Source organism: Oxyura jamaicensis, chromosome 2 (genome assembly GCF_011077185.1).
Source record: "Oxyura jamaicensis isolate SHBP4307 breed ruddy duck chromosome 2, BPBGC_Ojam_1.0, whole genome shotgun sequence".
NCBI classification, from domain to species: Eukaryota; Metazoa; Chordata; class Aves; order Anseriformes; family Anatidae; genus Oxyura; species Oxyura jamaicensis.
In genome coordinates, this window is record NC_048894.1 from 8,683,037 (window position 1) to 8,708,749 (window position 25,713).

A 25,713-nucleotide genomic window follows, 5' to 3' on the forward strand; every position below is an offset into this window, starting at 1 on the left:
TATAAAATCAATAAAGAAATCTAGACAATTCAGAGTTAGGACCAGATCATCGTGCCCTGAGCACCTTGCTTCTTCTTACCTATCTGTTTTTGTTGGATTTGCTCCTCCTGACAATAATAATAATAGTAATAATGATAATAGCAATAATAATATTTCCATCTGTAAGCCTTAAAAGCAAACACATGTCAAGCCATATTTTATTTAACACAGACCTGTGAGTAGACCTGGTACTTGCCAGCTGAGCTGTGGCTCTGAGGAGAGGTTCCTGGGGCAGAGCAGAGCCTGGGCTGGGTCTCTCTGGTAGCTGGCTTCATTATTTGATGACAAATCCTTGTTCTTTGGCTAGTTTCCAAGGCCTGGACAAACACACACATAATTTTACTCATTCAAGTTGCTTCTTGTCCCCAGATGGAGGAAGCTTCACTCAGAAGATGTTCCTGAGCAAATGCAGTTGTAGGTTGACCAGCATCCAGGTCTGGCCATGTGTAGGTAGAGGCAGTGGTTATCCAAAACGCAGCCTAGTTTTACACTATGGGCACTCCAGAATTGCAGGAGGGTCCTCAGCATCCCTCGTGGTATTGGCAGGTCCAACGGCACCCCTTGTGAAATGCCTCATTTCCATGAGAAGTCCTCCTGAATCCTATCCTAGGAATGTCTTAACTAACACTTGCTGGTAGGAGAGGAAGGTGCTGACAAATCCAGGTCAAAAAAAAAAAAAAAAAAGAAAAAAAGAAAAGAAAAAAAAAAAAGAAAAAAAAAAAAAGAAGGAACTTTAGGAACTTTATTGCAAATGCTTGATGAAAGTAGTGCTGACCACAACAAGGGAGCGAGTTTCATTATGAAGGCTGCAGCGGATCCTCCACAAAAATTACAGGGAGTGCTAGAACAGCCCTGGAAAGAAGTCAAATTGCAATTTGCTCCATGCATGACTGTCACGGAGAGCTGCCTACAGGGGAAGAACTGTTCTTGTGCATCTTCCTGCAGATGCACAGCGATGTAGTCTGTAGATGGTAATATAACATGGAGACTGGAGATGAACTTCCAAAAACATATGAAACTAAAGCAGTTGGGCAATATTTCCTAGCAAAAATAGTGTCCTGGTTTTTACCCATTTCTGCTGCTGAGATTGATGCATTCAACCTGTGAAAGACATATTTTATCAAAAATCTGCATTCTGAGTCACAGCACAGCTCAGCATCTCCTTTGTGCCCATCCCTACCTCCCATGCCAAAGGAATCGATTGCATCTGCTGCCCACCCCAGTCCTGACACATCCCTGGAGGATATTAGAGCACTCTAACAATGTCTCACTACTGGCTGAGTTCCCTGCATTGTCCCTGGAAGATTTCTTACCGGGGAGTGACCCCAGCGATATCCCATTTCTACTCCCTTTTCTATTGATTTTCACGGTAAACCAACACACTGTGGCTGATATAGTTTCCCACGCTGCTGATTAAATGAAACATCCTTTCTCTATGATTTTATGTAATAAAAATAAAAATAATAAAGAAACATTGTTTGGGAGAAGAATGACCTTGCCAAGGTAAAAATCTGCCTTCTGTTGCCCAGCCTTGCACCCCACACTCGCTGCACAACAACTGGTAATAATTTTGCCATCAGCCTGTGACTGTTCCAAAAAGTAGGAACAAACGAGTTAAATCACAAATCTAGCGCACTTCCTATCCTGCCTATTCCCAAAGAACAGCACGTCAGCAGTGCCAGAAGACACATGGATGATAAGTTACTAATAAATTCATTGTGTTGCTTATTTTTAATGGCCTAATAAAAACAATCCTCTTCTTTTAGCAGTGCGAGACTTGCATGAAAAGAACCACTAGGGTTTTGGAAAATACTTTATACTTGAATACTTGTGATGGTCATTGTAACAGCCACTAACTGCTATAATTTATCTTTAATCAGGTCTTGATGGTGTTTATACCGGAGGAGTGCCACCACAGCATCACACCGCTCCTGCTCGGTGCTTCACGGCTGCACGGTTAGCAGCGAATCACTAGAGGTCACTTTGATTCCATCTAAATGAGGGAATCCTAAAAGCTTTGGGACTTGGTTTCTGCTTTCTTCTGTTTTTCAGCGAGATATTGCTTAAAAGGGAACACTTTGCACATGTGTATGGTGCTTGTTTATATAAGCTACTTGGGCTGGGTTTTATTCTGGTGTAAAGGGTGAAACTTTAAAGAAGTTTATAAAGCTGTGCCTATATTCATCAAGAGGAAAATTGGCCCCAAGTTTCCTTTTTAATATGAAACAGCTTCCACTGGATTTGATATTCATCACAACAGATGTCATTATTTAACTCTCAGTAAATACTTCTGTCCTGTCAGGATCCCTATAAATAGGAAAAGAATAGCTCTGATGTATAAATCTGCAAGAAAATATTCTATTTTTTCTGCCTTTTCTGTTGCACTCAAAGGTATGACAGTATTTCTGTGTTTATTTCTCAGACACAGTTGATAACTGAAGTATAGTTATTTCTTTGGCGAAATAAAAAAAAAATAAAATAAAAAAAAATAAAACCAAACTTCTCCTGATCATGCAGAACATTTCCCTGTGCTATATTATAGCTGTGAACAAGTCCAATGGGACCCCAGGCTTGACTTCTTTTACTTTTGTAAAGCAACAACTTGCCTTGCTGGAAATGGATGAACTTACAGCATGAAATGTGACATTTATTTCATGTTGGACTTCTGGGCTGGTTTGGGCCCTATCCTGCAAGCTCTCTTGCTGGGGTGTGCAGTGGAAGTACCTGAATCTCATGTGAACAGCCCACACCATGGGTCACTTGGTCCCCAGTAGGGACCAACATATCATCACCTGCAGCAGCATCCTGCCCACTGCTAGGTGCAGTTGGTTTAAGCATGTTTCTCTTTCCCCACAAGGCTTCACCTTTTCCCCTGCACCTGATCTTGTTCAGTATCTGCTGGAGGGCAGCAGGGGACCTGATGGAGCAGTGGGGTGGCACCAGCTGTGCCTGTCCCATGGCAGCACCACTGCCTCAGTGCCAGGATGCTCAGCGTTGGAAAAAAATCACAGCACTAGGAACACCGACCAGGGCAGCTGCTTTCCCCAAATGAGCCCTTGCACATCCAAACCCCACAAAACAAAAACCCGAGCGACTTCCTGGTGTCTGGGTGAGTAACCCGGGGAGCTGCCGGCTGCTTTTGTTCTCTGTCTGAAGCCTGGGAAGGCTCCGGGTACAGGGCTGAGTCACCCAGGCCGAGCGCCGGTTATGTCATGGACGTGCCCAGCTGCTGGTGACTCCTTCTGCCATTTCCATGAGTTGCCCAAAAGCTGGGTTTCAGGAGGACAGGAGCCTCCCAGGATCCCAGAAGGTCCTGAGCATGAAGTTGGGTGGTGTCAGTGCCTCCATCTGTGCCACCTGGCCTTGGAGAGAGGATGGTCTCTGTTTTCTCTCCCAGGCACACGCCACCTCTTCCCTTGGGCAGCACAGGGCCTGAGGGACATGTCTCCCCACAGACAGCCCTCCTTGCTCTCCATGGTGCTCTCTCAGGCCTCAGCGGCTTTATTTCTCTGCGGCACTGCGCGCCTACCCCCGAAGATCGCATTAAGCACTGCGACGAGCACCTCTCCCGAGTGGTTCCATCTTCTCTCCCTTCCTTCCCCCCCGGGGAAAACTGAGTGGGAATAGTTTTAATTAACTACACAGTACGTGCGCGGTGTTTATACCAACGCAGGCAAGGCTGAACAAGCGTGCCGCGCTCTTGGAAAGAGAGGTGCTGAGGTTTGTGGCCGCTCTGAAGTCCTGAGCCCGTCCCGCAGCGCAGGGCTGGCCCCTGAGAAAGCTCGGGCTGGGGCCTACCCCGGCTGTGGGTGCAGCTGGAAGGGAGGCTTCGTCAACGCCCAGCCAGGACCACTGGGTGAGCCAAGGAGGCCCTAAACGCAATCCAGCACCCCACAGGAGAGCCTTCGTGGAAAAGGGAGAGCAGCTGAGGCAGGGTTCTGCTCCATGTTAGGACAAATGTGTTTAGACGTAACTGCAGGTGAGCTCTTGGTGTCTTGGATCCCTTTGAAGTCCTTGGAGATTTGGACAACCCAGACCCCTCCTGCCAGCCAGAGGGTACCTATGGACATCCCTCAAAGTGACACAAAGTCAGTAGATGACACCTGAATACCTGAATGACCGTGTTTCTCATCATACGGACCATAGAAAATTATCCTCAGTTTTTTTTTTTTTTTTTCTTTTCTGCACATCTTTGTTGAAGGCAGAGAGAGAACAAGCCACTTGCTCAAAATCAGGAGGAACCCCATCATGGAGGAAAGGACTAAGCCCAGCTCACTCAAAGCACAGCATCGTTTTGACAACACATTTGCACCAAGGGATTTTTCCTGCTTTCTCCTTCAGCGGCATTCCTATGGCTATTTATAGTTTCACTTCATAACCAGTGGTTAATATCCTCAAAGTAGCCTAGCATGTGGTCACCCACACAGAAGATGTGGCTGACTCTCCAGCACTGCCTTAAAGGGGTTGGCCATGATATTCAGGCTTTCTGCGAGGGACAGGGAAGCTGTTGGGCAGGGAAGATGCCTTGGGAAGGAGGTCTTGCTGAGGCTGCCATGCTCCACAAAACTGTGGGGGACCTTGCAATGCTGCTACGTTCTCTAGAAGATGCCCCACACTGTGATTTCATGGATCTATTTTTTAATACAGAATGTAACCCCCCTTTTCAAAGAGCAGCTGCACTCTAACTCCACGACTTAAACCTCATGGCACTCTGGATGAAAGACCAGTATTTCATGCCTTCTCCTGCACTGCTGTGTAGTGACAAAGTTCCTGGTGACTTAAGTGGGAGGGAGGCTGCGTCCTGGGAGACAAACTTAATTGAGTGTAATACCACAGGGCACGTAAAGTAGGACAACACAGCCTGACCTCATTTTGCCCATACATAACCCTACTGACATCAGTGGGAGCTGCACATATGCAGTCAGGAGATGACATTTGCCCACTCTTGGCTGCTCTAGGAAATTCCGACTTGCCTGATAAATTCTATTATTTAATTGTGCGATATGAAAGCGAGGGATACACTGAGCAAAGCTGAGCAAACACAGCTCAACTCCCTGCCTGTTTGAAGTTGTGGAAAGACTCCTTTTGACGCTGGTGGTTGTTGGATTGGTCCCACGGTACACAGTGATTCATAATCATTTTCCTCAATGAAAGCAAGCAGGCTGGTTTGTTGTTATTTGTGGGATCACATGATTCATTATTTGCAAATATTTGAATGTCAGTTGGACTTTCTGATGCCTGTGAACCCCGTAGTTTCCACCGGTGTTCGCACAAAATAGTTATTCATACAAATACTATGCCAGAACAGACTTGTTTGATACTGCAAATTTATTACACTCCTGTTTCTCGAAGCTTTACAGAGTAGAAAGGGCATCATTTGGCAGAGCTAACAAAGCTTGCACCAAACCAGTGACTATTCCAAGAGAACTGTTCATCAGCAATCCTGAGACTAATATTTATTTGCATTCATCACAGCCTAATAATTAAAAGCAGTGCTTACTGCTGTAGAAAGCAAGACTGGCTTACAGAGAGGAGGCTGGCTGGGCAAGCCGTGCTCTCCCCAGCAAATGCTTCTGCTCTCTCTGCTAGGTGAAGGCTGTGGGAGCAGTAGAGCTCAGCAGACCTCTGAACGTCCCAGATTTTAAACCTGGCATTTCTTAGACATGATACTGTTTTAACTCTTGGGTTTCTTACCCCCAGAATGGAATACAAAGGGAGATCCTTAGTAGATAGAACACAGTACACAGTATTTAGGTAAAATGTTATCATAGAGAACAATATCTGCTACCCAGAGGGGTGGTGGCTCTCCAACCTTGGAGATCCACCAGGAGATGGCCCCCAGCGGCCTGCCCTAAGCTGGCCCCATACATAGTGGGGTTGGACATGGGACCATCACAGGCGCCTTCCAGCCTAAACAGTTCCAAAAAAACTAATGAAATATTTTAATGTTCCAAACTGGCTGAAGCTTGGTCTGTACGCTGCTTATAAAATAAGCTTCCTGCATGCAGCAAAACCCCGTGACAGGTATGTGACATAGTGCCTGTGTGTGGATGATACCGAAAGGATGTTGCTGTAATTGCATACAGATTTATCATCCACTCCCTTGCAGTGAATGCCATCAAAAGACTCCAGACTTGGAATGGTGCAGTGATATTTTCCCTGAAAGCCAGGCACGAGTTTGGTGGCCGGGGAACCCTCCGCGGTCACGCCACAAGGAGCATCCCTTGTCACCTCTTCTCCTTGGTAATATGAACAGACATTTCTTTACACCAAACTGAGCAAATCTAATATTTATTTCACATTTAGGTCACGGTCCATCAAAACAAATGTTTTTGGTTTTGTTTTTGTTTTTTGCCCCAAACACATTTCATGACCTTGTGGTTTCACTCCTGATTTGTAGCAATGTTTGGCCAGGGAGTTGGCTTGCAAAAAATGGGAAGAAAAAAGTTACACAGGGCCCTTTACTGGGCTTTAGGGTGACAGCACAGCTCCCTCTGCTCCCAGACCTGCTCTGAATGCCACGCTTGATTCTTCTGCAACCAGGACAGGATTATTAAACCCATATTTCCTGCATTTGCTCATTTTTTTCATCAAGCAGTCCTGAAAACCAGAATTATTTAAATGCAAAGGCTAAACACCTCAAAGGCAAAGCATTAAAAATGACATTAAATGTTCTTGGCTCAAACAGTGCCTGCTCCCACCAAAATATGAGAAAATCCCATCTTCTGTAAAGATGCACTTTTAAAAAATGATTTATTTTTTATTTTTTTTCCATTTCAACCTGCACGGGCCAAGGATCACAATAACACTGCTCCATTGAAAGCTATGAAGTGTTCTGTACATAGAAAATTGGAAAATTGGCCTTTTTTTTTTTTTTTTTTTTTATGGTGAAGTTTGCACCACTTTTAAAGCAGAAACTGCTGAAGAGAGAATTTCAAAAGCTTTGGAAATCTAGGGGTCCCTGATGGCTCACAGTAATGAGTAAAACCAAATGCTCATTCTGATTTCCTTCCCCCTGTAATTGAAATATATGTCGTATTGGAGCTGCAAAGCTGCTGCCCAATTATCACCAAACTCAGTTGCTTTACATCGCCTGTCCATCTTCAGCTTGATGCAAAATGCCCAGGAGGGCCAATGTAAACATATTTATAGCCCAGTAGGATATGCTGAGCTCTTAATATGTGGAAAATGTTATATATGTGTGTGTGTGTGTGCATTTATATATATATATAAAGATATATCTAAGCAAGCTCTTGTGTGTGATGACACAGAGAGCTACCTGGCCATGCAGGAGCCGGCTCACTTTTGTGCATGGCTTGGATTTTAATCGCAGTGTTGCCATGATCCTCCCTTACTGGCACATCCCTGCTTCCCTTCAGTTGGTTTACCCGGCATATGAGTGTGTAAAGACCAACCACATTAACTGAAAATAAACATAAAATAGCCCCAGTCTCTTTAGGGTCACTTCTCATACTGGTTTCACAGAGGAGACTGGGAATCTCATGCATCCTCCCAGGGCTAGCACTCAGGGAGTCCCTTTCTCCCCCGCAAAACCCTGCCAAATGAGCTGTGTTTGCACACCCACCCATTATTTGGCATGTAAGTACCAACCAGACCATCACACAGATGGGCCCAAGTAGAATTCCTGCTGTGGAAGCTCTTCCCGTGCCAAGCCCTGCAGCCCCATGGGACTGGCACCCCGTGCCCCAGCTCCCATCTTGGTGTCACCAGGGGAAAAGCTGGAGAGCTGAATGTCACATAACAGACATTTCAGGAAGTCTCTGTAATTTCTTTAATTATTCAGATGACAGAGCACAAGGATAATAGCTTCAAGTACATTCTGATACATTATTTTTAACAGTAATAGATATGTATTTAGTCATAAACTATTCTGTAGCCACCACTATGTGTACATTTTATACAAACTATTGCCATACTCAGACCCTGAAAATGGACGGTGACATCTCCTAAATGTTTTGCACAAGGTTACGACAGTACATCCTTCATACGAGAGCTGTAGCTAGAGGTTGCATTGGTCCATCTAACAAAGCACTTCTACTGCGTGCCACGGAGAGGCGATCCAGATGTGATGCACCAAAGGTTTTGGGGAGAGATGTAATAAATATACGGTGAGAGGGAGGCGTACAGTCACCAGAAACACGTGCGATGGAGCACAGCGCTGCGTTTCGTTACTCGGCGCAAAGGGTTGATCCTAGCATATGGCGGCATCTGAGCTGCTCTCACCCTGCAAAGCTCTGCCTTTCAGTGGAAATTCAAGGTGGTGGGATCTGATATGGTCTCTACTGGGGCACGTGTCCTACCCTGACAAAGCGTGGGCTCTTCTCTGGCAGGTCTTTTTCATCTCATTTGGAATGCAAGCCCTACACCAATGGCTTGCATTCTGTCACTGACATCCCTAAATGCTTCCACTGCACAACCTCCAGAGGAGGTAGGCTTACAGATTGTTATTTTCTGAGAGCAAAGGCCTTATGAAATGGTGGCTGCTGTTCAGAGATAGAGGTCAGAGAGCTGAGAAGCCCTGACACTGCCATAGGAGGGACAAACTCAAAAAAGCAGAGACTCATTTGCTCCATGTCTGTATTTTTACATCCATGCTTGCAGCCCTCAAGGCACCAGCAGCCCCTAAAGAGCCAGAAGTGGCAGAGTCCCAGCCCTGGTACCTGCAGTGCACAGTCCACATGCAACTGAGAGATGACAGCACTGCCACCACTGTGGTGGTGACCCCAGGGACGGCTGGAGCGCTGCAGAGGATGAGATTTACTGAGATGAAGTAGCTGATTGCAGCTGCAGTCTGCGGTCAGAGGGTCTTCAGGCTCCCAAATCACTTCTCGCTTGCAAGTATACCTCCCAAGGGACAAATCCAGCTCCCTCTAAAGTTGGAGAAGAGGTTCTTCTGACCTTCAGCAGGAGCTGCGTCCTAGTGCAGAGCTTCTGTCCCCTGCCTGAGGCCACGGCTCTGCTCTCGTCCTGGCAGTCCACATGGGCACTGCTGTGCTGTGAGTATCACCAGCAGGCTCACCGACATCTGGCCACCTTGGCCACCACCAAGAACCATTCCAGAAGCTCCACGGGAGGACATGGCCCTCAACTAGAGGCTGCCAGGAATGAGAGAGACCACCTCTTTTCATCCATCTGTTGGAGGCTGCATGCGCGTCCAGGCTTGGTTACTGCCTCTCCTCACTGCTCCAGAAACTCCCAGGCTTTGAACACAGAAGAGCACACTGCTCCTCCATGCATCTTCCCAGGAGGACATCTGGACACCACGAAGCTGCTTTCTATCCTGGTGGAGGACATGGCCACATCTCTGGAGCACAGTGCTGCCCGAAGGGTGAACGTCCTAAACCGGTGAGTAATGGAAACTAAAGAAATGGTGAGAAGACATTCAAGGAAAGCTCCCTTCCAGCATGGTCTTGTCTCAGACGCACACACAAAATGTTTTGCAAAATTTTTCAAGGGATCCTGAAAAGCCTCCATGGAGGAGAGAGGGTCACACACAGCGCAGCAGAACCTCACTGATCAGCACCCCCAAACCGAGCTCCTGGGGGGCTTGGAGCTGTGCTCCGGTGGGAGGGGACAGGGGTAGCCTCCTTGCCCTCCTCCTAAAATATGTCTCCAATGCATTTGCTAATCCATGGCTGAGGGTGGACAGGGATGCATTACAACTAAGGCATGGATCTCAGTATAAATGAGCAATTTTTATTCCCTTTTTTTTGACCAAGGGCATTTTGCTCTTCTCCTGGTGGCCCCAGGCCCTACATCTTTACTCAGGCAAGATGGCCACTGAAATCTGGTGGCCAGATCCTTCTTTCAGCATCAGCTACATGAATCTCAGTTAATTCACCCAAACCAGTGCCAGCTCCCCAGTTGGGCATCTTCAAGGGATGCAAATTAAAGCTAATCAAACCCACGGAGGTGCTGCAATGTGAATGCAGCTGCCTGCTTTCAGGTTAGTTTGCTTCAAAAGGTTTAGCACCCTTGGAAATCCATCAAGAGGTGCCCACAGCATCCAGATCAGACCGGGAGGAGGATGAGGACCTGGTGCTGAAACTTGAAGAGGGAAAGCATTGCCTGAGCAAGGACAGGGAGACTGGGTGCTGGTGAGGGAAAAGGGAAAAATCTACCCAGTTGTTAGTGCGAATGAGTGAGGTTCTACTGTTAGTACAACAGGTTCCAGGTTACGAGCCGATGTGATGGATCTCTTTCCTTATTCAAAGTACCAAAATTAAAAGTTATAAGCAACATATCTAAATAAAATAATGGGCACTCTTGTAGGCATTGTTTTTCCTAAACCAATAAGCCAAAAAAAAAAAAAGAAGAAAAAAGAAAAAGAAAGAAAAAATTTAAAAAAAAGAAAAAAATGGGATGCACCAGGAACTCTTAGTTATTATATACTAACCAGACTGTGCATGGCACATTTTATTTCTATAAAACTATTAAAACTATTACAAAATATTCAAAAATACATTTTAGTAAATTTACAGCAGTTATTTCTCAATTTATTAATGCAAAACATCCTTTTCTCCCCTCTGTACAAACTACCGTCTCCATCGTCACACAATTGCTGCCATGTGCGCTTTTTAAAAAATATTATTTTCTAATAAACTTTTCTTGAAGGTAAAAATAACAAAGTTTCTTACGGTTTTTGCAAATAAAAAGTTTGTGTAACAGTCTTGACTTCCATGAACGTGGCCAAATGGTGTTTTTTTTTTTTTTTTTTTTTTTTTTTTTTTTTTTACAAAGCAAAATATTTAAGAGACATGGAAAACAATACAGGAAATGACGTTACATTTGAAACTATTTAAATTAAAATAATATATTCTCATATTTTACACTATTTCAAAAAATGAAATGTGATTCAGTTAAGTATTGATCTCTCAAAAAAATCTAATTTACAATTCTGTGTATAAAAATATAATTTACGGACCCCCATGAAGTTTTTCTCTTTTTTTTTTCTTTTTTTTTTTTTCTTTTTTTTCTTTTTGTATTTGTTTGCTTGCTTGTTACTCTAGACTCACTGAAATGAAGGAGCAATGTAATGGAGAGATGGGAAAGTACAGAATTTTGCTTTCTGAAAGTCAGGACACACATGACATGTAGAAAAATAGACTCTGCGCAGTTTTGCTCGGCCTCACAAAATAATTTTTTTTCCCCTGTGAGTACAGTTCACATGATAATAAATTATCAAAGAAACTATTTAAGGCTCTTGAAGGTCCGGTTCATATCATTTAAAACATCTATTCAACATACCAAAGAAATAAATATCCAGGAGAGGAAGAAAAACAACAACCACAACAAAACAATGAACAAAACAAAAACAACAACAAAAAACACAAATAAAAATATATATATATTTATAAACTAAACGGAACAGAACTTCCCGGGGTCTTTGTTTCCCTTAAAGTCTACTTTGGACTGTCCTACTTAATTATTATTATTTTTTAATTATTATTTTTAAGTCTTAATCCGTGCTCTTTTTTAAAAATATGCATTTTTTTTCCTTTTTTTTTTTTTCATTTTCCATTTTATTTGGGTTTTTTACTTTTTTTTTTTTTCTTCTTCTTCTTTTTTTTTTTTTTTTCCTCCTTCCCCTCCCGCCCTCCCCCAAAACACCCCAGCCCCGTTTTCTCTCTCTTTCTCCCGCTCCGTCTCTGTCCCTCTCCGGCCGCTCTCAGCTGGCCGGCGCCACCATGCCCAGCGGGTGCAGCGCGTCGCCATCCAGCACCCAGCTGCCGATGCGGTAGAGGAGCCGCGAGTACCAGTGCACACCGGTGGTGGTGGTGGCGGTGATGGGGGCGTCCCCACCGGGGCAGATGGCGGCCAGCAGCCCCTGGAGCAAGCGGAAAGGCGCGAAGGCCCAGTGGGCCCAGCCGTGCTCCTCGATGACGGCGTAGCAGGAGGCCAGCACCCGGTTGATGAGGATGGTGCCCTGGGCAGTGAGCGGGGCGTAGGCCCCCGACGCCTCCTCCCTCAGCGTGACGCGATGCACGGCCGCCGGCAGCAGCTGCCGCCCGCCCTCGCCCAGCACGAAGATGCGCTGGCCCGGCCTCACGCGGCTGGCGTAGAGGGCACGGCCTCCAGCGGGCCCCAAAACTTGTGACTGGTTGTGCTGGGGGGCCACGAAGAGCAGGTGGGCTGCCGTCAGCAGCAGCCGGGCCCGGGGCTGCCGTGTCTCGATGACGTAGAATAGCTTGCGGGAACCGTCCTCGCGGTCGAGGAAAGCGAGGAAATCGCTGTATAGCAGCCGGCCCTCAGCGTCGGCCGCCAGCACGCGGTCCCCAGGGCTCAGGTCCTTCACCAGCTTGGTGCCGCCGTGCTCCAGGTGCACTGTGGCCGAGCCGGGGAAGCAGCCCCCGGATTTGGCTGCCACCGAGTTTTCTGCACAAGAAGAGAGGCACAGTGGGGTTAGAGGAGGCACGGGTCCCACCCGTGGGTCCCACCCATGGGTTCCACCCATCCCAAACATCTCCAGAACCTCAGCCAGCCCCAAAAGTCCCCTTCCACCAACACAATGCCATGGCCATCCAGGTGGGCCTCCCTTTGGAGCCTGTCAGTCGCGTTCACCTCCTTGGGCAAACTGGCCAAAATGCCTTGGCTGAAAAAGCTGTTCCGGAATAAATATTTTTCCAGGAGGAGCTTTTCACGTGGGTGATGTTTGCCCTGCGCCTGACAGGTGCTGCCAGGTAACTCACGGGCCTGCAAAGCAGAGCGGCTCTGCTGGAAGGAGGTCGCTCCTCCTCTGTGAGGGCTGCCGGTGCCCTCAGGGAGCTCATACTAAAGGAGCCCATCTCCTAGGCAGTGAACACCACGGGCCAGGAGGGTGTCATTTATTGGTTTGTGCTTTATTCCCGTGGAAAGCAGCAGGAAGAGACCCCCCAGATTTGCTGACTCCACCTCACCGTTATGCCATTAGACCACACTGCTCCAGCTCTCTTTGCCTTCCCTCCCAACACAGCAGTTTTTGGGGTCCACACCCCATCACTGGTAACACCCCTGCCCTTGAGTCCCAAGACTTCATCTCGCTCCTCTCCCCCCAAAAAAACATCTCCCTCACCTTCCCACCCCATCACAAACAAGGTCCTGTCCTGGAGTGGTGGTTCCAGTGCATCCCCATGCCTACACCCAACCCTAGCACCTCCTTCACGTGCTCAGTTGCTGCTGGAATTACTCAGAGGTTTGACACTAAATGCTGTAGCCACCACTGCTGCTTTTGAGTGCTAGCAGGAGAAATAACTGTAGGTTTAAACAAAACAGAAATAACGACAAGGGTTTAAAATGTCTCCTGCAAACTCCCTTATGAAAGTTTAGCCTTGCGTGGTATGGTTGGAAAGGACCATTCCCATTTTCCAGCCTTATCCTAGGGACTATGGGGTCTCATTTTCTGTACATTGGGCTGTAGCCCATAGTATGTCACTGCAGCAAGTGCCTTTGCTACAGTCATCAACATTCCTGATCCTTCCCTTGCCTTCGCTTGGTTTCTCCCAGTTACTCCCTATGCCAATTCAGAGTCCTGGTAATTTATCTCCTAAAGGCAGTTGGAATTTATATTTTGCTTCTGTGGCTGGTGCTGAAGCTATTATGATTTAAATAAACACTTGGAGTGTCTCCTAATGACTTTCTCAGGAAGGACAGGAAGGACGAAAATTAGAATGTTATTGATTTGCTAACGACTTTATCACTTCTTCAGAAATGAAGCAGTGAGATCTCCAAGGCCTCTTCAGGGAGGACATGGCAACAAACAAGCTATGTGCTTTATGTGGAGTCCTCCACTAGCAAACTACACCTTCGTACAAGCCCGCAGCAAAGGTCTGGCTTGAGCTTTGTTTGCATATTCAGGGACTTGATGAATAGATCTAGTAGTGTAGCAGCTCTACAAACATACCAATGAATTGGCAGAGGTGTGAAAATCTGCTTCTTTGAGCAGCACTTGTTTGGGTTCTCTAATTAAAATCCAATAAAGGATCAGCATTGTCATTCTGATTCATGTAATAAATGCAGACACTCTTGGAAGAGAGGACACTTCCATTTTTTTCCCAGCTTCTTCCCCCCCTTTCCTCCCCCTCCCTATTTGTTCAGGTGCAGAAACCCTATGTGCCAATTCACACACATACTCTCCAAAAAAACCAGGACCTTCCAAGCACTATTTGCACAGCAGAGCCACTTTTCCAAGGCACTCAAGATGTGTATTTGAATTTTAAATGTAGAAGCTTGCTCTAAATACTTGCTGTAGCGCATTATCAATGTCCCTTTTACCACCCCTGCCTCTCCCTCCTCTGTCCTGGTGACAATAATTCAGGCCTTGGGGGAACTCTTCTTTGCATTCCAGTCTCCGGGATCATACTTTTTGCAAACAGAGATCTAGATAAAGAATCTTCCTGCCTGCCATTATGGGGGTTTAATCTTCTCATAAGATGCTCTGTCATGAAACGAGGTTTCCACAGTGTGAAACCAGACCAAGCGGGTGGAATTCAAGCCTGCTCCCTCGCAACCCGCGTGGTACAGTCACACGACCCTGCCTGACACGCACTAAATGTTACCCCAAAGTCCGCGTGTGCGGAATCTCAATGAGCAGCTCGGGGTTGCTCCTCTCCTATGAAATATACATGGAGGTGGATTAGGGTGGCCGCCTGCAAGAAGGTTTTTGTGCGCCACAATCAGACACCTTGAGCTATAAAGCCCATCCTCACTATTGAAAGGGACATTTCATACCACCACAACCCTGACGGCTTTGCAGGAACCCCTTTGGGCTAGAAAGGAGTGGGGAGATGAACAAAAGCAGTGTCAGGCTCTGGGGACAAAGCCCTTATGGGCCAGGAGAGGTCCCGCTTTGGTTCAGGCAGCTTCAGGCTGCGCCGAGGGGACGAGCCCCACTTACAGACAGGTATAGCGAGGCCAGCCCGGTTTCCCTGACATGGGAGCTGCAGGTTTCGAGGTAAACGGATATATTTAGAGAAAGTCCATTATTTTCTTTTGCGCCCAAGTGTTTCTTGACACTTGCAGCGCTCTGCCGGGCTGGAGGATGCTGTCACAACGCGCTCTAGCTGCAAGAGGTGGCGACGGTGGCTGGCACTCGCCAACCAGTTCGCCCAAATTAAAATAAATAAATAAATAAATAAAAAGGTGCCAAACTGCACGGAGAAAATGCGACTCGGTGAGCTGGGGATTTCTTGCGAGCTGTTCCCGGGTTGAGACAGCGTGTGGCGTTGTAAGCACAGGGGAGGGGAGGAAAAAAAAAAAAAAAAAAAAAAAAAAAAAAAAAAAAGATGTTTTTGTATCTGCATCTGGGAATTTCCTAGCGGCTACCGGCGAAGGCAGGGGACCACGTTATGTATTTATTTTCCTGGCCGGCTCTCGCTCTGAGATTAGCGATCGCGAGGAAGGCGTGCAGCCAGCGGGGCAGCTGGAGACGGCCACCGGGTGTTTGTGCCCAACATGCTCTTTGGATGGGGAAAGCACAAAATCCCACGGTGGGAGGAGAAGGGTGTGTGGCTGCTCGTGGGAAGGCTGGCCAAACAAACAAGGGAAAGAAAACGCTGTCAAAAAGTGCTGCAGCTGGCTGGGCTTTTTTTTTTTTTTTTTTTTTTTTTTTTTTTTTCCCTTTCTTTTATACTGGGGTGCTCGGAGGCGGGAGGAGGCAGGTGCCGGCGCTGAGCCTCCGCTCCGCACCCCCGGAGGAACTCGACGGGGCGGGCAGGGCTGATGGAAATGGGGGGCCTGGAGGCACAGTGAAAGGTCCGGGGGTGTGCCCCACGTCTTACCTGCTTTGACGGAGCAGTGGATGTGCGCCTTGGACTCGTAGTACACCCAGTCGAAGCCGGCCTCGACGGCGAGGCGGGCCAGCATGCCGTACTTGCTGCGGTCCCGATCCGACGTGGTGATGTCCACAGCTCGCCCCTCGTAGTGCAGCGACTCCTCGGAGTGGTGGCCGTCTTCGTCCCAGCCCTCGGTCACCCGCAGCTTCACCCCGGGCCACTGGTTCATCACCGAGATCGCCAGGGCGTTCAGCTTGTCCTTGCAGCGCTGCGGGGACACGGGCACAGAGGGAAAGGTTGCGGGGGTACTGCTGCAGCCAAGCCCGGATCCCCAACACCCCCCCCCAAAAAAACCCTTCTTGCACCCCAAAGGCCGCATCCTGCCCTCCCTCGCTAGCCAAAATCGGCCGCAGCTCCCCCCAGAAAACACCGCAGGGCGGGCTGAGCATCTCCTCCCCTTCTACAAGGGAGGCAGGTGAGGAAGAGAAGGAGGGTGAGACTTGGGGGCACGGGAGGAAGAGGGGATGAAAAGCCAGGAGCGGAGGCCGGGATGGTGTGGCCCCATCCCCGGCACCTGCTGGGGGCTCCCCCCGCCCCACGACTGGCGCCGGGCCGTGGGTGCGTGGATTCAGAGCCACCCGCAGGGAGCTGATTCCTGCCGCCGAGTGCCCTGTCCCCTTCCCCAGAGCAAAGTTTCTGCTGAGAGCAACCACTCTCCTTCTATCTCGGAGTCCCCCCGGAACGTCTCCCCGTTTTTTTTCAGCTTAGTTCTGTGTTGAAAGGGGTCTCAGTACTCATTAACAGCCTTTATGCGCTGGAGGGAGGGGTGTTTATGTATATATATATAATTTTTATTTTTTTCTTTCTCTCCCGTCTCCCATCACTCATTAGAGCCCCCATAGCAGCATGGGCTAAGAGCATTCACCCCTCTTTAACACACATCCGACCTCACCTCGAAATACGAGCAAACCCACGGCAGAAGGAGCACAGCTCTTAGAGGGAAGATGGAAAGCAAGGGAGGGCCAAGCAGCGAAGTCAGGCGAGGCAGGGATGCTACGAGGGCTGCGAGAGCCTTTGTGTGGAAGGAAAAGGTTTCGGGCCCGGTGGGGAAGCACCACAGGGTTTTTCCTTCGCCCCTCCTGAGGTCCCTGCCTCCCCTGGGACTGCACCGTGCGTGGGGGACCCTGGGGGGCCGGGAGGTTTGAGAGTGCAAAGGGAAGAGGGGGAGATGGGGAAGGGAAAGGAAGGGAGGTGATGCAAAGGTGGAGGGGGGTGAACTCTAAATGAAACCCTAAAAGTTTGGGGGATTCGTGTCTTGGCCAAGAGGGGGGACAGGGCAGCAGGGGATGGGGCTGGCAGCCCCAAGACACGGGAAATCAGCACCCAAAGCTCTGAAAAGCGCTCGGCTATAGGTACAACATCAGGAAAAAAAAAAAAAAAAAAAAAAAAAGCCACGCGTGGCCAACTACCCCCAAATCCTTTCCGGTTTTATTTGAGAGGAAAACAACCCACGGGTGTCCCCGGCGTGGCCCCAGCAGCTCCCCCGGGCTCCCGCAGCCCCCCCGGCCCGCCAAGCACCACAAAGGAGGCCGGGCCCGGCCATTATTCCGGCGACACTGCTTTTAGGGACGTGACAAGGTTGCTCAACAAGAAAGTTGCCGTGTGTATATATCACGGCCATAAAAAAAAAAAAAAAAAAAAAAAAAAAAAAAGCCATGCCAGCAATACGCGTCTCCCGCCCAGATACCGGGCGCAATCGCGGCTTCACTTTGGACTCTCCGGCCTGGCTCTTGACGCAAAGAACAGGGCGTTTGGGGATTTCAACCTAATTCCCGGCAGCAAAGCCCAACAGGACGAGGAAGTTGAGTTGGACTTTCTTTTTTTACCCCCCCCTTTTTTTTACCCGCCCCCCGCACACCACACCTGGAGGATGGCTGGGTGGCTGGGCTCCTCCGCTGAGTTATTTAGGGGCGAAGGACCCGGAGCCGGGAGGGATAAAGAGGGAGAAAGGAGCTCCTAAAGGACTTTTCCTCCCTTTCATACCGCCTGAGCTGGATTGTCGGAGTCAAAAGCCGTGAAGCCCAGACTATTTATTAATTCATTGGGTCGTGTGCCACAAATCAAGCCCAATTCTGTTCAGCCACCGTGAAGCTCAGCAGGGCTGCCTCCACTAACGCTTTGTGTGGAGGCAAAGTTGTTCAACAAGCCCTCTCCTGCCAGCTCCTAATCTCTTCACAAATGAATTGCTTGAAGGAAACACTTAACAGGTACCTGTCAGTGTAAACAACCTGGTGGGCTTCCTAAATGCCAAGTTGATCTCTAAATTCCTCACATCACGCACCGGTTGTGTGCCTGCATTACGCGAGATTGCAAGTTTATTTCATACAAATTCCAGCTTTATCATACTGCCCCGGCCTCCTTATCTCTTGGCCGGATCCAGCCAATGGCTGGGGTGGGGGGGAGGAAGGGGGAGCCTTCAGCAAACTGCTGTTGTCACCTGCAAAGTTGAGAACCTGACTTCCCAAGCTCTGTTTGCGTTTTTTTTTATTTTTTTATTTTTTTATTTTTCTTCCCCCCCCTCCGGAGTTAATATTAACCAGCGGCTAATGCATTCGGCAGCTATTCTCCAAGTTTAACGATTCTATTCGGGGAAGATCTCTCCATGCTTGAAGGGCTGGCCAAGCGGGCGGTGCAGGGCTGGGGTTTAACGAGAGGCAAAGGGGACATGGCACCTCGGGGGCTGTCCCCAGACCCCTCCCCAGTCCCTGCCAGCACCGTCTTGGGGACCTGGGGCCCGGCTGCGCCCCCGAGCCCCCCGGGGGACCCCCCCCCCCTTTCCCCCCCCCCCCCCCCCAACCTCACCTCCCCAGCCCGCCTCCCCCTTTGTGTCTAAGGCACGGGCACTGAAGGAAAAAAAAAAAAAAAAAAAAAAGTATTTGTTTTCGTTTCGTTCGTCTGAGGGAAGTTGACAGAAGGTCAGGAGTTCAGCCGCTGCCAGCTAATGCAGCCGAGGTCGGCCAGCCGCGGAGCCGGAGAGAGCCGCGGGGCCGGGGTCAGCCTTGCTGCCCACCCCCCCTATCGGCCCTATAGGCCACCTTCCCGGCCCTATATCCCCTCTTACCGGCCATACAGCCCACCTTCCCGGTCCTACACACCCTACCCGACTCCGCCACCCGCATACACGAACCGGCGCGGCCGCGCAGGGATACGCCGTGCCCCGGCGGGCGCCCGACTCCCGGGGAGCCTCCCTGCGGAGGGAAGGGGGAAAAGCCGAGGCGGCGCGATCGATGGGCGAGAGGAGTTCAGTGGAGCTGAAAATGCGGGAGATGAGCCCGCACGGCTCGCACAGGGGGGCGGAGGAGCGCGCAGCGGGGCGCGCAACGCCGGGGAGGGGATGCTCCGCACAGCGAGCACCGAGATCCGCGCACCGAGCACCGAGATCCGAGCAGAGAGCACCGAGATCCGAGCAGAGAGCACCGAGATCCGTGCTCCCAGCTCCCAGCACCGAACCCTTAGCCCTGAGCACCGCTACGCCCCCCTCAGCTCCCAGCACCGCGCACCCGGCTCCGCGCTCCTCCGCAGCCGCGCAGCGCAGCGGGGCAGGCGGTGGCGCCGTGGCCGAGGCGCGCCGCCGCGCTCCCGGGGACCGGCCGATTTAAGGTGGTCGGCACGAGATGGTGCCCAACTCCGCCGGTCCCTCGCCCCCCGGAGAGCCGGCAAACGTGCGGAAAATCAGGCCCGAGGAACGGGGAGAGTTTGGGAAATTCCGCCCCCCCCGCCCCTCGCCCCGGCACACACACACACGCACACCCCCTCGCCGTCCACTCCCCGCCTAGTGCTTCCAGGCGAGTCCTGTTCCAGCGCTGAAGGTGGGGCTTAAATGTATTAATATTAAAAAAGCGCTGTTGACCTATATTTGGAGGAAACCCATTTCCAGTGCCTAGATTGCATGTAGTTTCAGAAACTCCGGGATTGGCAGAGCAATTGACTTCACCGAGCTCTCTGGTGAGCATGAATAATAATTATGAGGTGACTCTTCGAGAGGTTCTCTCTCTGTCTTTCTCTGTCTCTTTTTGCATAAAATGGTTCCGCAATCTGATTCCACCCGAGATCCAATATTTACCCAGTTGTAAACCTTGTGCCATCAGATTTTTTAAAACAGAAGGTGATGCAATGCTGATAAGTTGCAAGTCCCTCCCCTATGGAAGTACCAGAGCATTGGCGGCGAGCATCCTTAAAGAAATATCAATATATTTACGCTCTGATGGGCACAATTGCAAATGATGGTATTGCAATACGAGCTATATAATACGGAATCAGGAGAGGAATGGTCGATCCGGCTTCAGCTGCCTTTTGTGAGTGCACGACTGCATGCCTACTAAATTTAGAATATGCTCGCGAGGAGGAAAAAGAAAGAAGAAGGATAAAATGAAAGAAAAAAAAAAAAAAGAAATGAAATCAAATAAAAAGATCAAGTCAGCAGGCGCACCAACCGAGGACTACGCTTGTAATAATGAGTGAGTGGCCTGGCGGTCACTATACACTTGGGGTCCTCTGAGCTGTATGCAATTCGTTTGATCAAAGTGCATCCTTGGGGACAAATGCAAACAGCAATCGCTAAACCAAGTTACAGGGAACGCCATGGCACGGTAATGACTGTAAGTATCACACAGATCCCCCACCAAATATCTAGCCAGCTCCAGCTCCAGCCCCTGCTAACTTGTCCTGGATAGATGGGGTTTACATTCAATGGGGGAAACTAGCCGAGTTTGGAGGGGCGGGGGGAGGAGGGGGAGAGGGAAAGGGCGGGCTTTCAAAAATACTAAGACAGATGCGTCCTTTAGGATTGCTCAGAGAGGTTAACAAACACAAATACAGGTATCTCTGTGGCTCTACCTGAGTCATCAGTCTGTCAGCTCCCGTGTTCTCTTCATCCTTAAAAATAATGTCAGGGTTGTAATTTGGGGTTAGTTCTTTAAATCTCTCGGAGTTTCTTGTGATCTTCCCTTCATATCTTCCACTGGCCCCTAGGGTCTTCTCTGCCACATTGGGAATAAACTGCTTATAGGCTAAAGGGGTCAGCTTTTTGGGGTGTCTCCTTTTTCCAATGCCCCTGCCTGGTCCACAAGTCAGCCCAGAGGAGACTAAAAGAGCGCAGATGAAGCCCACCAAGAGAATTCTTGTCAACAGCAGCATTTCGTCCATTGAATCCAATTACTTCAAAGCTCTCTGTGCCTATCCCTGGCTGTCTCTCTAGAGCTCTCTCTCCTCCTATGTCCTTGTCTGCTTTCTGAATCGTATACTATCCACCGATCCCTAGCAAGACAGGTGCTGGAATGGCAGGCTTTAGGTCGCTGATAACGGAACACATCGGAGTTTGGTCGGGAGACAGCAAGCGAGAGACAAAAAGGGTCTGATTTTAATGGTAGCAAAGCAAGACGCTTGTGAGAGGAGTCTGCCTTTAGTTCTATATTATAGCTGCCAGGGCCGAGAGCTGATTGGCCAAGGCGAGACAAGCTTGTCTTCTGATGTTTTAACCCTCAAAAAGGCAACAAATTCTTGAAAGATTTTTTTTTTTCCTTTTACCTGAAGGGCTTGGAGCTGAAAGGGGTGGAGATTGCGCTTTCTTGGGATAACATCAATTACACGCTGTTTTTTTTTTTTTTTTTTTTTTTTCTTAAAAGAAAAAAAAAACTTTCTTGGCAGAATGGTACATTTGTCAGCAAGAGGAACAGATGCCTCTGTGAAATAAAAAAATAATAAATAAATAAATAAGATTAGCAAACTGCCTCGGTGCAAGGCAAGTTTCTAAAGGCACTTGCAGGGAAATAAAATGCCGAATTATCGGGGAACAGTGCAAATAGAAAGGTATTGGGGAACTAATAAAGCCCAGGGGAGGCATAATGCCATTTAGGGGTGATCCCACCTAAGTGGCTTTGTAACAGGTTTCTGCCCCCTGCAAAGAGACACTGCTCTCCCTCGTAAAGCCACGCATTTTGAAAACACACTCCCCTTTTAGCTGATAAATGGCTACTTTGGGGGAAGAAACAAGCAAGTCTGATAGGAGACGGCAGCTTTGTGAAGTTGGCGTGTCTGACTTTGTATCCCACAACTGCAAAGTGGAGGGACCCAAGCAGCATTTTCTTCAAAGAGCAGTGCTACCACCCTGTTTAAAATAAGGTAGTACCTTGGGAAGTGCAGGAAAAGTCAGCTGATTAAAAATAGATGGTCTCCTGAGCACGCTGGAGCTGTATTCTTTGTTTCTTTGCTCGAAGTCGAAGAGGAGCGTTTTAGACTTCTACACCTCCTCGCGGGGTGTCATTAAGTTTTTAAGAAAAGCGTAGTGTTGAAAGCATCCGCAAACACAATTAACAGAGATCGATCCAAGCAAAGTGAATGGAAAGGGGATAAGTTTAATGTTAAATTAATTGTTATCTCATGCAGCGTGGCAAGTGATGTCTTTATCCCGATCTCCAAAAGCTACTAATCAGACAAAGGTGTTGAAAGATGAGCAAAATTGCAGAGATGGGGCTGATAGAGCAGGTTAGACAGAAAAGCAGAGTCCCATATGAACAAACACTTCTGTTCCTGTAAAGGGCTCATTTGCTTTTGCTCCAAAGGACATGTAATTTCTAGAAACTCCAAGTTTTTAAAGAGTTCTTAAAATTACCAAGATGACATGGTGAAGTAATTCAAAGTCCAGTCTCTCAGAAAAATAAATAAATAAATAAATAAAATCGACTTTATTTAAGGAAAAAAAAAATGCAGCTCTCTGGGGCAAGCAATTATATGGGAGTTTTCCGGTCTGTGATATAGAGCTGAGTCGTAATCAACTTCAACCACGTGCAAATGGACTTTAAAATTAGTTTTTAAGAAAAAAAAAAAAAAAAAAAAAAAGTTGTATATCCGCAAACTGCAACGAGCATGACAACACGGACTTTCAAAGGACAAAGTGATCTTTTTACGTAAACTTTTGCAAAAAGCCGAAAGAAGTGGTCTGAAACTCTCAAAGCGACTCTGGTGCTCTTCCCCCTTGTGCAACGTATTCTTTTCTTCTGTTATTTATGCTTCTTTGTAGAGCTTGAGTGAATCATTGATTTATCATTCCCAACTTTAAACTTAGGCGTTTTAACTTGGGAATGGGTAAAAGTTAGAAAGCCAGTAGCTCGTCTTCTAGGTTTTTATCAACCAGCTGAGCTGCAGAAACAAGTTGTATAACAGCTAAATACCTGCTTAATGCTATTAAAAAACAAACTGAAGTTTTATCTCCCCGTCTGCGTGCATGTGAGAAGACAGATACAAGGAATATATAATTTATACAAAAGAGGGTATGCTCTTTTGATGTGGTTGCTTAAACAGCATGACTTGATATAACAGTTGATTAAACAGTGCCAAGGAATAAAAGCTACTCCTAATGGTGTGGGATCCTGCAAATCTTTTATCACCCCTCTTACCTTGTCCCCCTCCCCAAGGAAAGATGATCGATATGCCGGCCGCTGGAAAGGGAGGCTTTGCAGTGAAGAAGTACCGAGAATAAGGATAAACTCCCTCATTATCAGATTGCCATATGTACAAAGCAGTCACCCAAAGATTAACAGGGAAGGAAACGCAAAGAAGGAATTAATTAAATGCGAGCAATAAATGCACAGGGAGGGGGGGAAAGGGAGAAATCGGGAAAAGTTGGAACTGGGGGAAGCTCGAAATCACCCTCCTATCAAATTAGATGTGAAAGAAAGCAGAGCTGGGGGTGGCTCTGCTCAGTTTCAGCGCAGGCTGTGGCTGCCGGGGCCGGGAGCAGGAGCGGGGCCGGGCCCCCGGGATGCGCCCCGCTTCTCCTCCGCTCCTTCTCCCGGCTTTGACAACCCCCCTTTTTCTGGAGGGGGTTGTGGGGGGCTTCGCAGTCGCCAAGGGGCTCCCAGCAGCGTGCAGGCAGCGGGCACACAGCCCTCCGACCTGCCTCCTGCCCCTGCTGCAGGGAGATGCTGCGGAGAGCATCGCCGCACACATCCCTGCCTGCTCCTTTTAGCAAGCAATGCCAAACAGGGCAAAACAAAACAAAACCAAACAAAACAAAAAAACAGCCACCACGTCGGGCACCGATGCCTTCTTTAGAGGGATTAATCCCTCGGTTTGGATTATAAAAATCAATGTTGTGTCCTGTTGTCCCCAAAACCTGCAGGCCGCTTTTTTGGTCCCTGAGAAGGGAGGTTGGGGCCTGTTCCAGCCCTCAGGGGGGCAGTGAGATGCTCTGCACTCCTATTTCCATGTCACCCCACACCAAAACCCTCCCAAAGAGGTCCCCAGGGCCTCACTGGGGCTGCCCAGGGTGAGGATGCTCCCGGCTGGGTTCCTCTTGGAGGTGCCACTGGGCTTCCCATTAGGCCTCCTGGTGGGTAGTGGGGAGCCCCTTGGGTCATCTTGACCCTTGGTCCTCCTGGGTGCAACAGGCACCAGAGCCAGGGGCACATCCAGCCCTGACCCTACAAAGTCCTCTTTTTCTTGCTCTTGTGCAAGTATCTGCCACAATCACACGGCTCAGCTTTCCTCACTTCCTTCTGGACTCTTCCACTGGCTCTGCACAACTCATCACATCTTTGAGGATCTCTCCTGCCCATGAGGTCATACATGGGACCATGGGATTATGCTGGCCTGGGGATATGTCTACCCAAGTGCCCCATGTGCACTTCACTTCACTATCCCTTGCTTCCATCCAGCAATATCTTCATTTGTGAATCCCAGATATTATTTATTTATTTACTTATTTATTTTGAAATCTGGACTTGTCTGCTGTTCACTTTGCATGAAACCAGGGAAGGGTTCAGACCTCACATGTGATGTTGCTCATTGGACAAACTCCCTGAGTTTCCTTGCACCAATGTATTTTTCTTGATGAATTCCAAAGTACAGGAAGTTCCCTTCAGAAAAGTGTAGAGGCAGTACTTTGTAGATTTTAAATGGGTCTCAATTACTTATCACCTTTAACAGTCATCTTTAGGGCTCACCTTTAATATATGACTTTTGAAATCAATTACCACTTATTAGAGTGTTAAAGCTTCATTCTCATAGTCTGTTTGCACCTGTGATGCTTCCCAAGAAATATGGTATCTGAATGCTCATCTAGAGAGAAAAAAATATCTGAATAAAGTCAGTGAAAGCAGAGGTTATGATAGAGTAAAACTGGTGTAAGTGGCAGGAGAATCAGGCAGGCTTTTCATCTTAAACCTTGTTTGTTTCTTTTATTTACCCCACCCTTCTTCATAAAGATGCTAAACTAGTTTATTTAAAGGAATCGTTCATCCCTGTTTGCCTGTCCTGGTGGTATTGCAATATCTCTCTTTAAAATCAACTTAAAAAATTTCACCTTAGAGTTACAGGCTAGCTGGCAACTATTCATTTATAGTGACAAGCAGAACAGGTCTTATTCCTAGGAATTTCCCTCCAAAAAAAAAAAAAAAAAAATCCCACAAAACCCAAACCCAACAAGAACAACAACAAAACACCAACAAAACCAAAACCCTGGCACCAAAGAGACAAATTAAGCTCATATTTTACCACCCATTTTTGTTTGTCAGCAAAAGTCAGGGAGTCATGCAGCCGAAGCCTGGTATCTGCTCCTATACGCCCTTAGTCTGGCAATAGTCTGTAGGCATTTCTGCCACAGGAGAAAATATTATGTAAGAGTGCACAGAGAGACAAAAAACACTTACTTTTCAGAATAACTGTATCTACAGACATTGACTTTGCAGTTTTTATATCCATCTGCTTGTATATTAATGCTAATCATAGGCTTGAATTTGGTCAATAAAGCCTTCCAAAAAGAATATAGGCAGCATTATTCATAAGAATTGTTCTATATGTTTTATTTTATTTTATTTTATTTTATTTTATTTTATTTTATTTTATT

General features: G+C 47.9%; 1 protein-coding gene across 1 annotated transcript; it reads right to left on the minus strand.

Annotated features, from left to right (window-relative positions):
* Positions 1–11,676: 11,676 nt before the first annotated feature.
* SHH (sonic hedgehog signaling molecule) lies at positions 11,677–21,598 on the minus strand. Its single transcript, XM_035318556.1, has 3 exons — positions 20,706–21,598; positions 15,816–16,077; positions 11,677–12,435 (listed from the first exon to the last, which is right to left on the minus strand). The coding sequence occupies exons 1-3, from the start codon at positions 21,012–21,014 to the stop codon at positions 11,729–11,731; spliced, it is 1,278 nt and encodes a 425-aa protein (XP_035174447.1). The 5' UTR covers positions 21,015–21,598; the 3' UTR covers positions 11,677–11,728.
* Positions 21,599–25,713: the final 4,115 nt, after the last annotated feature.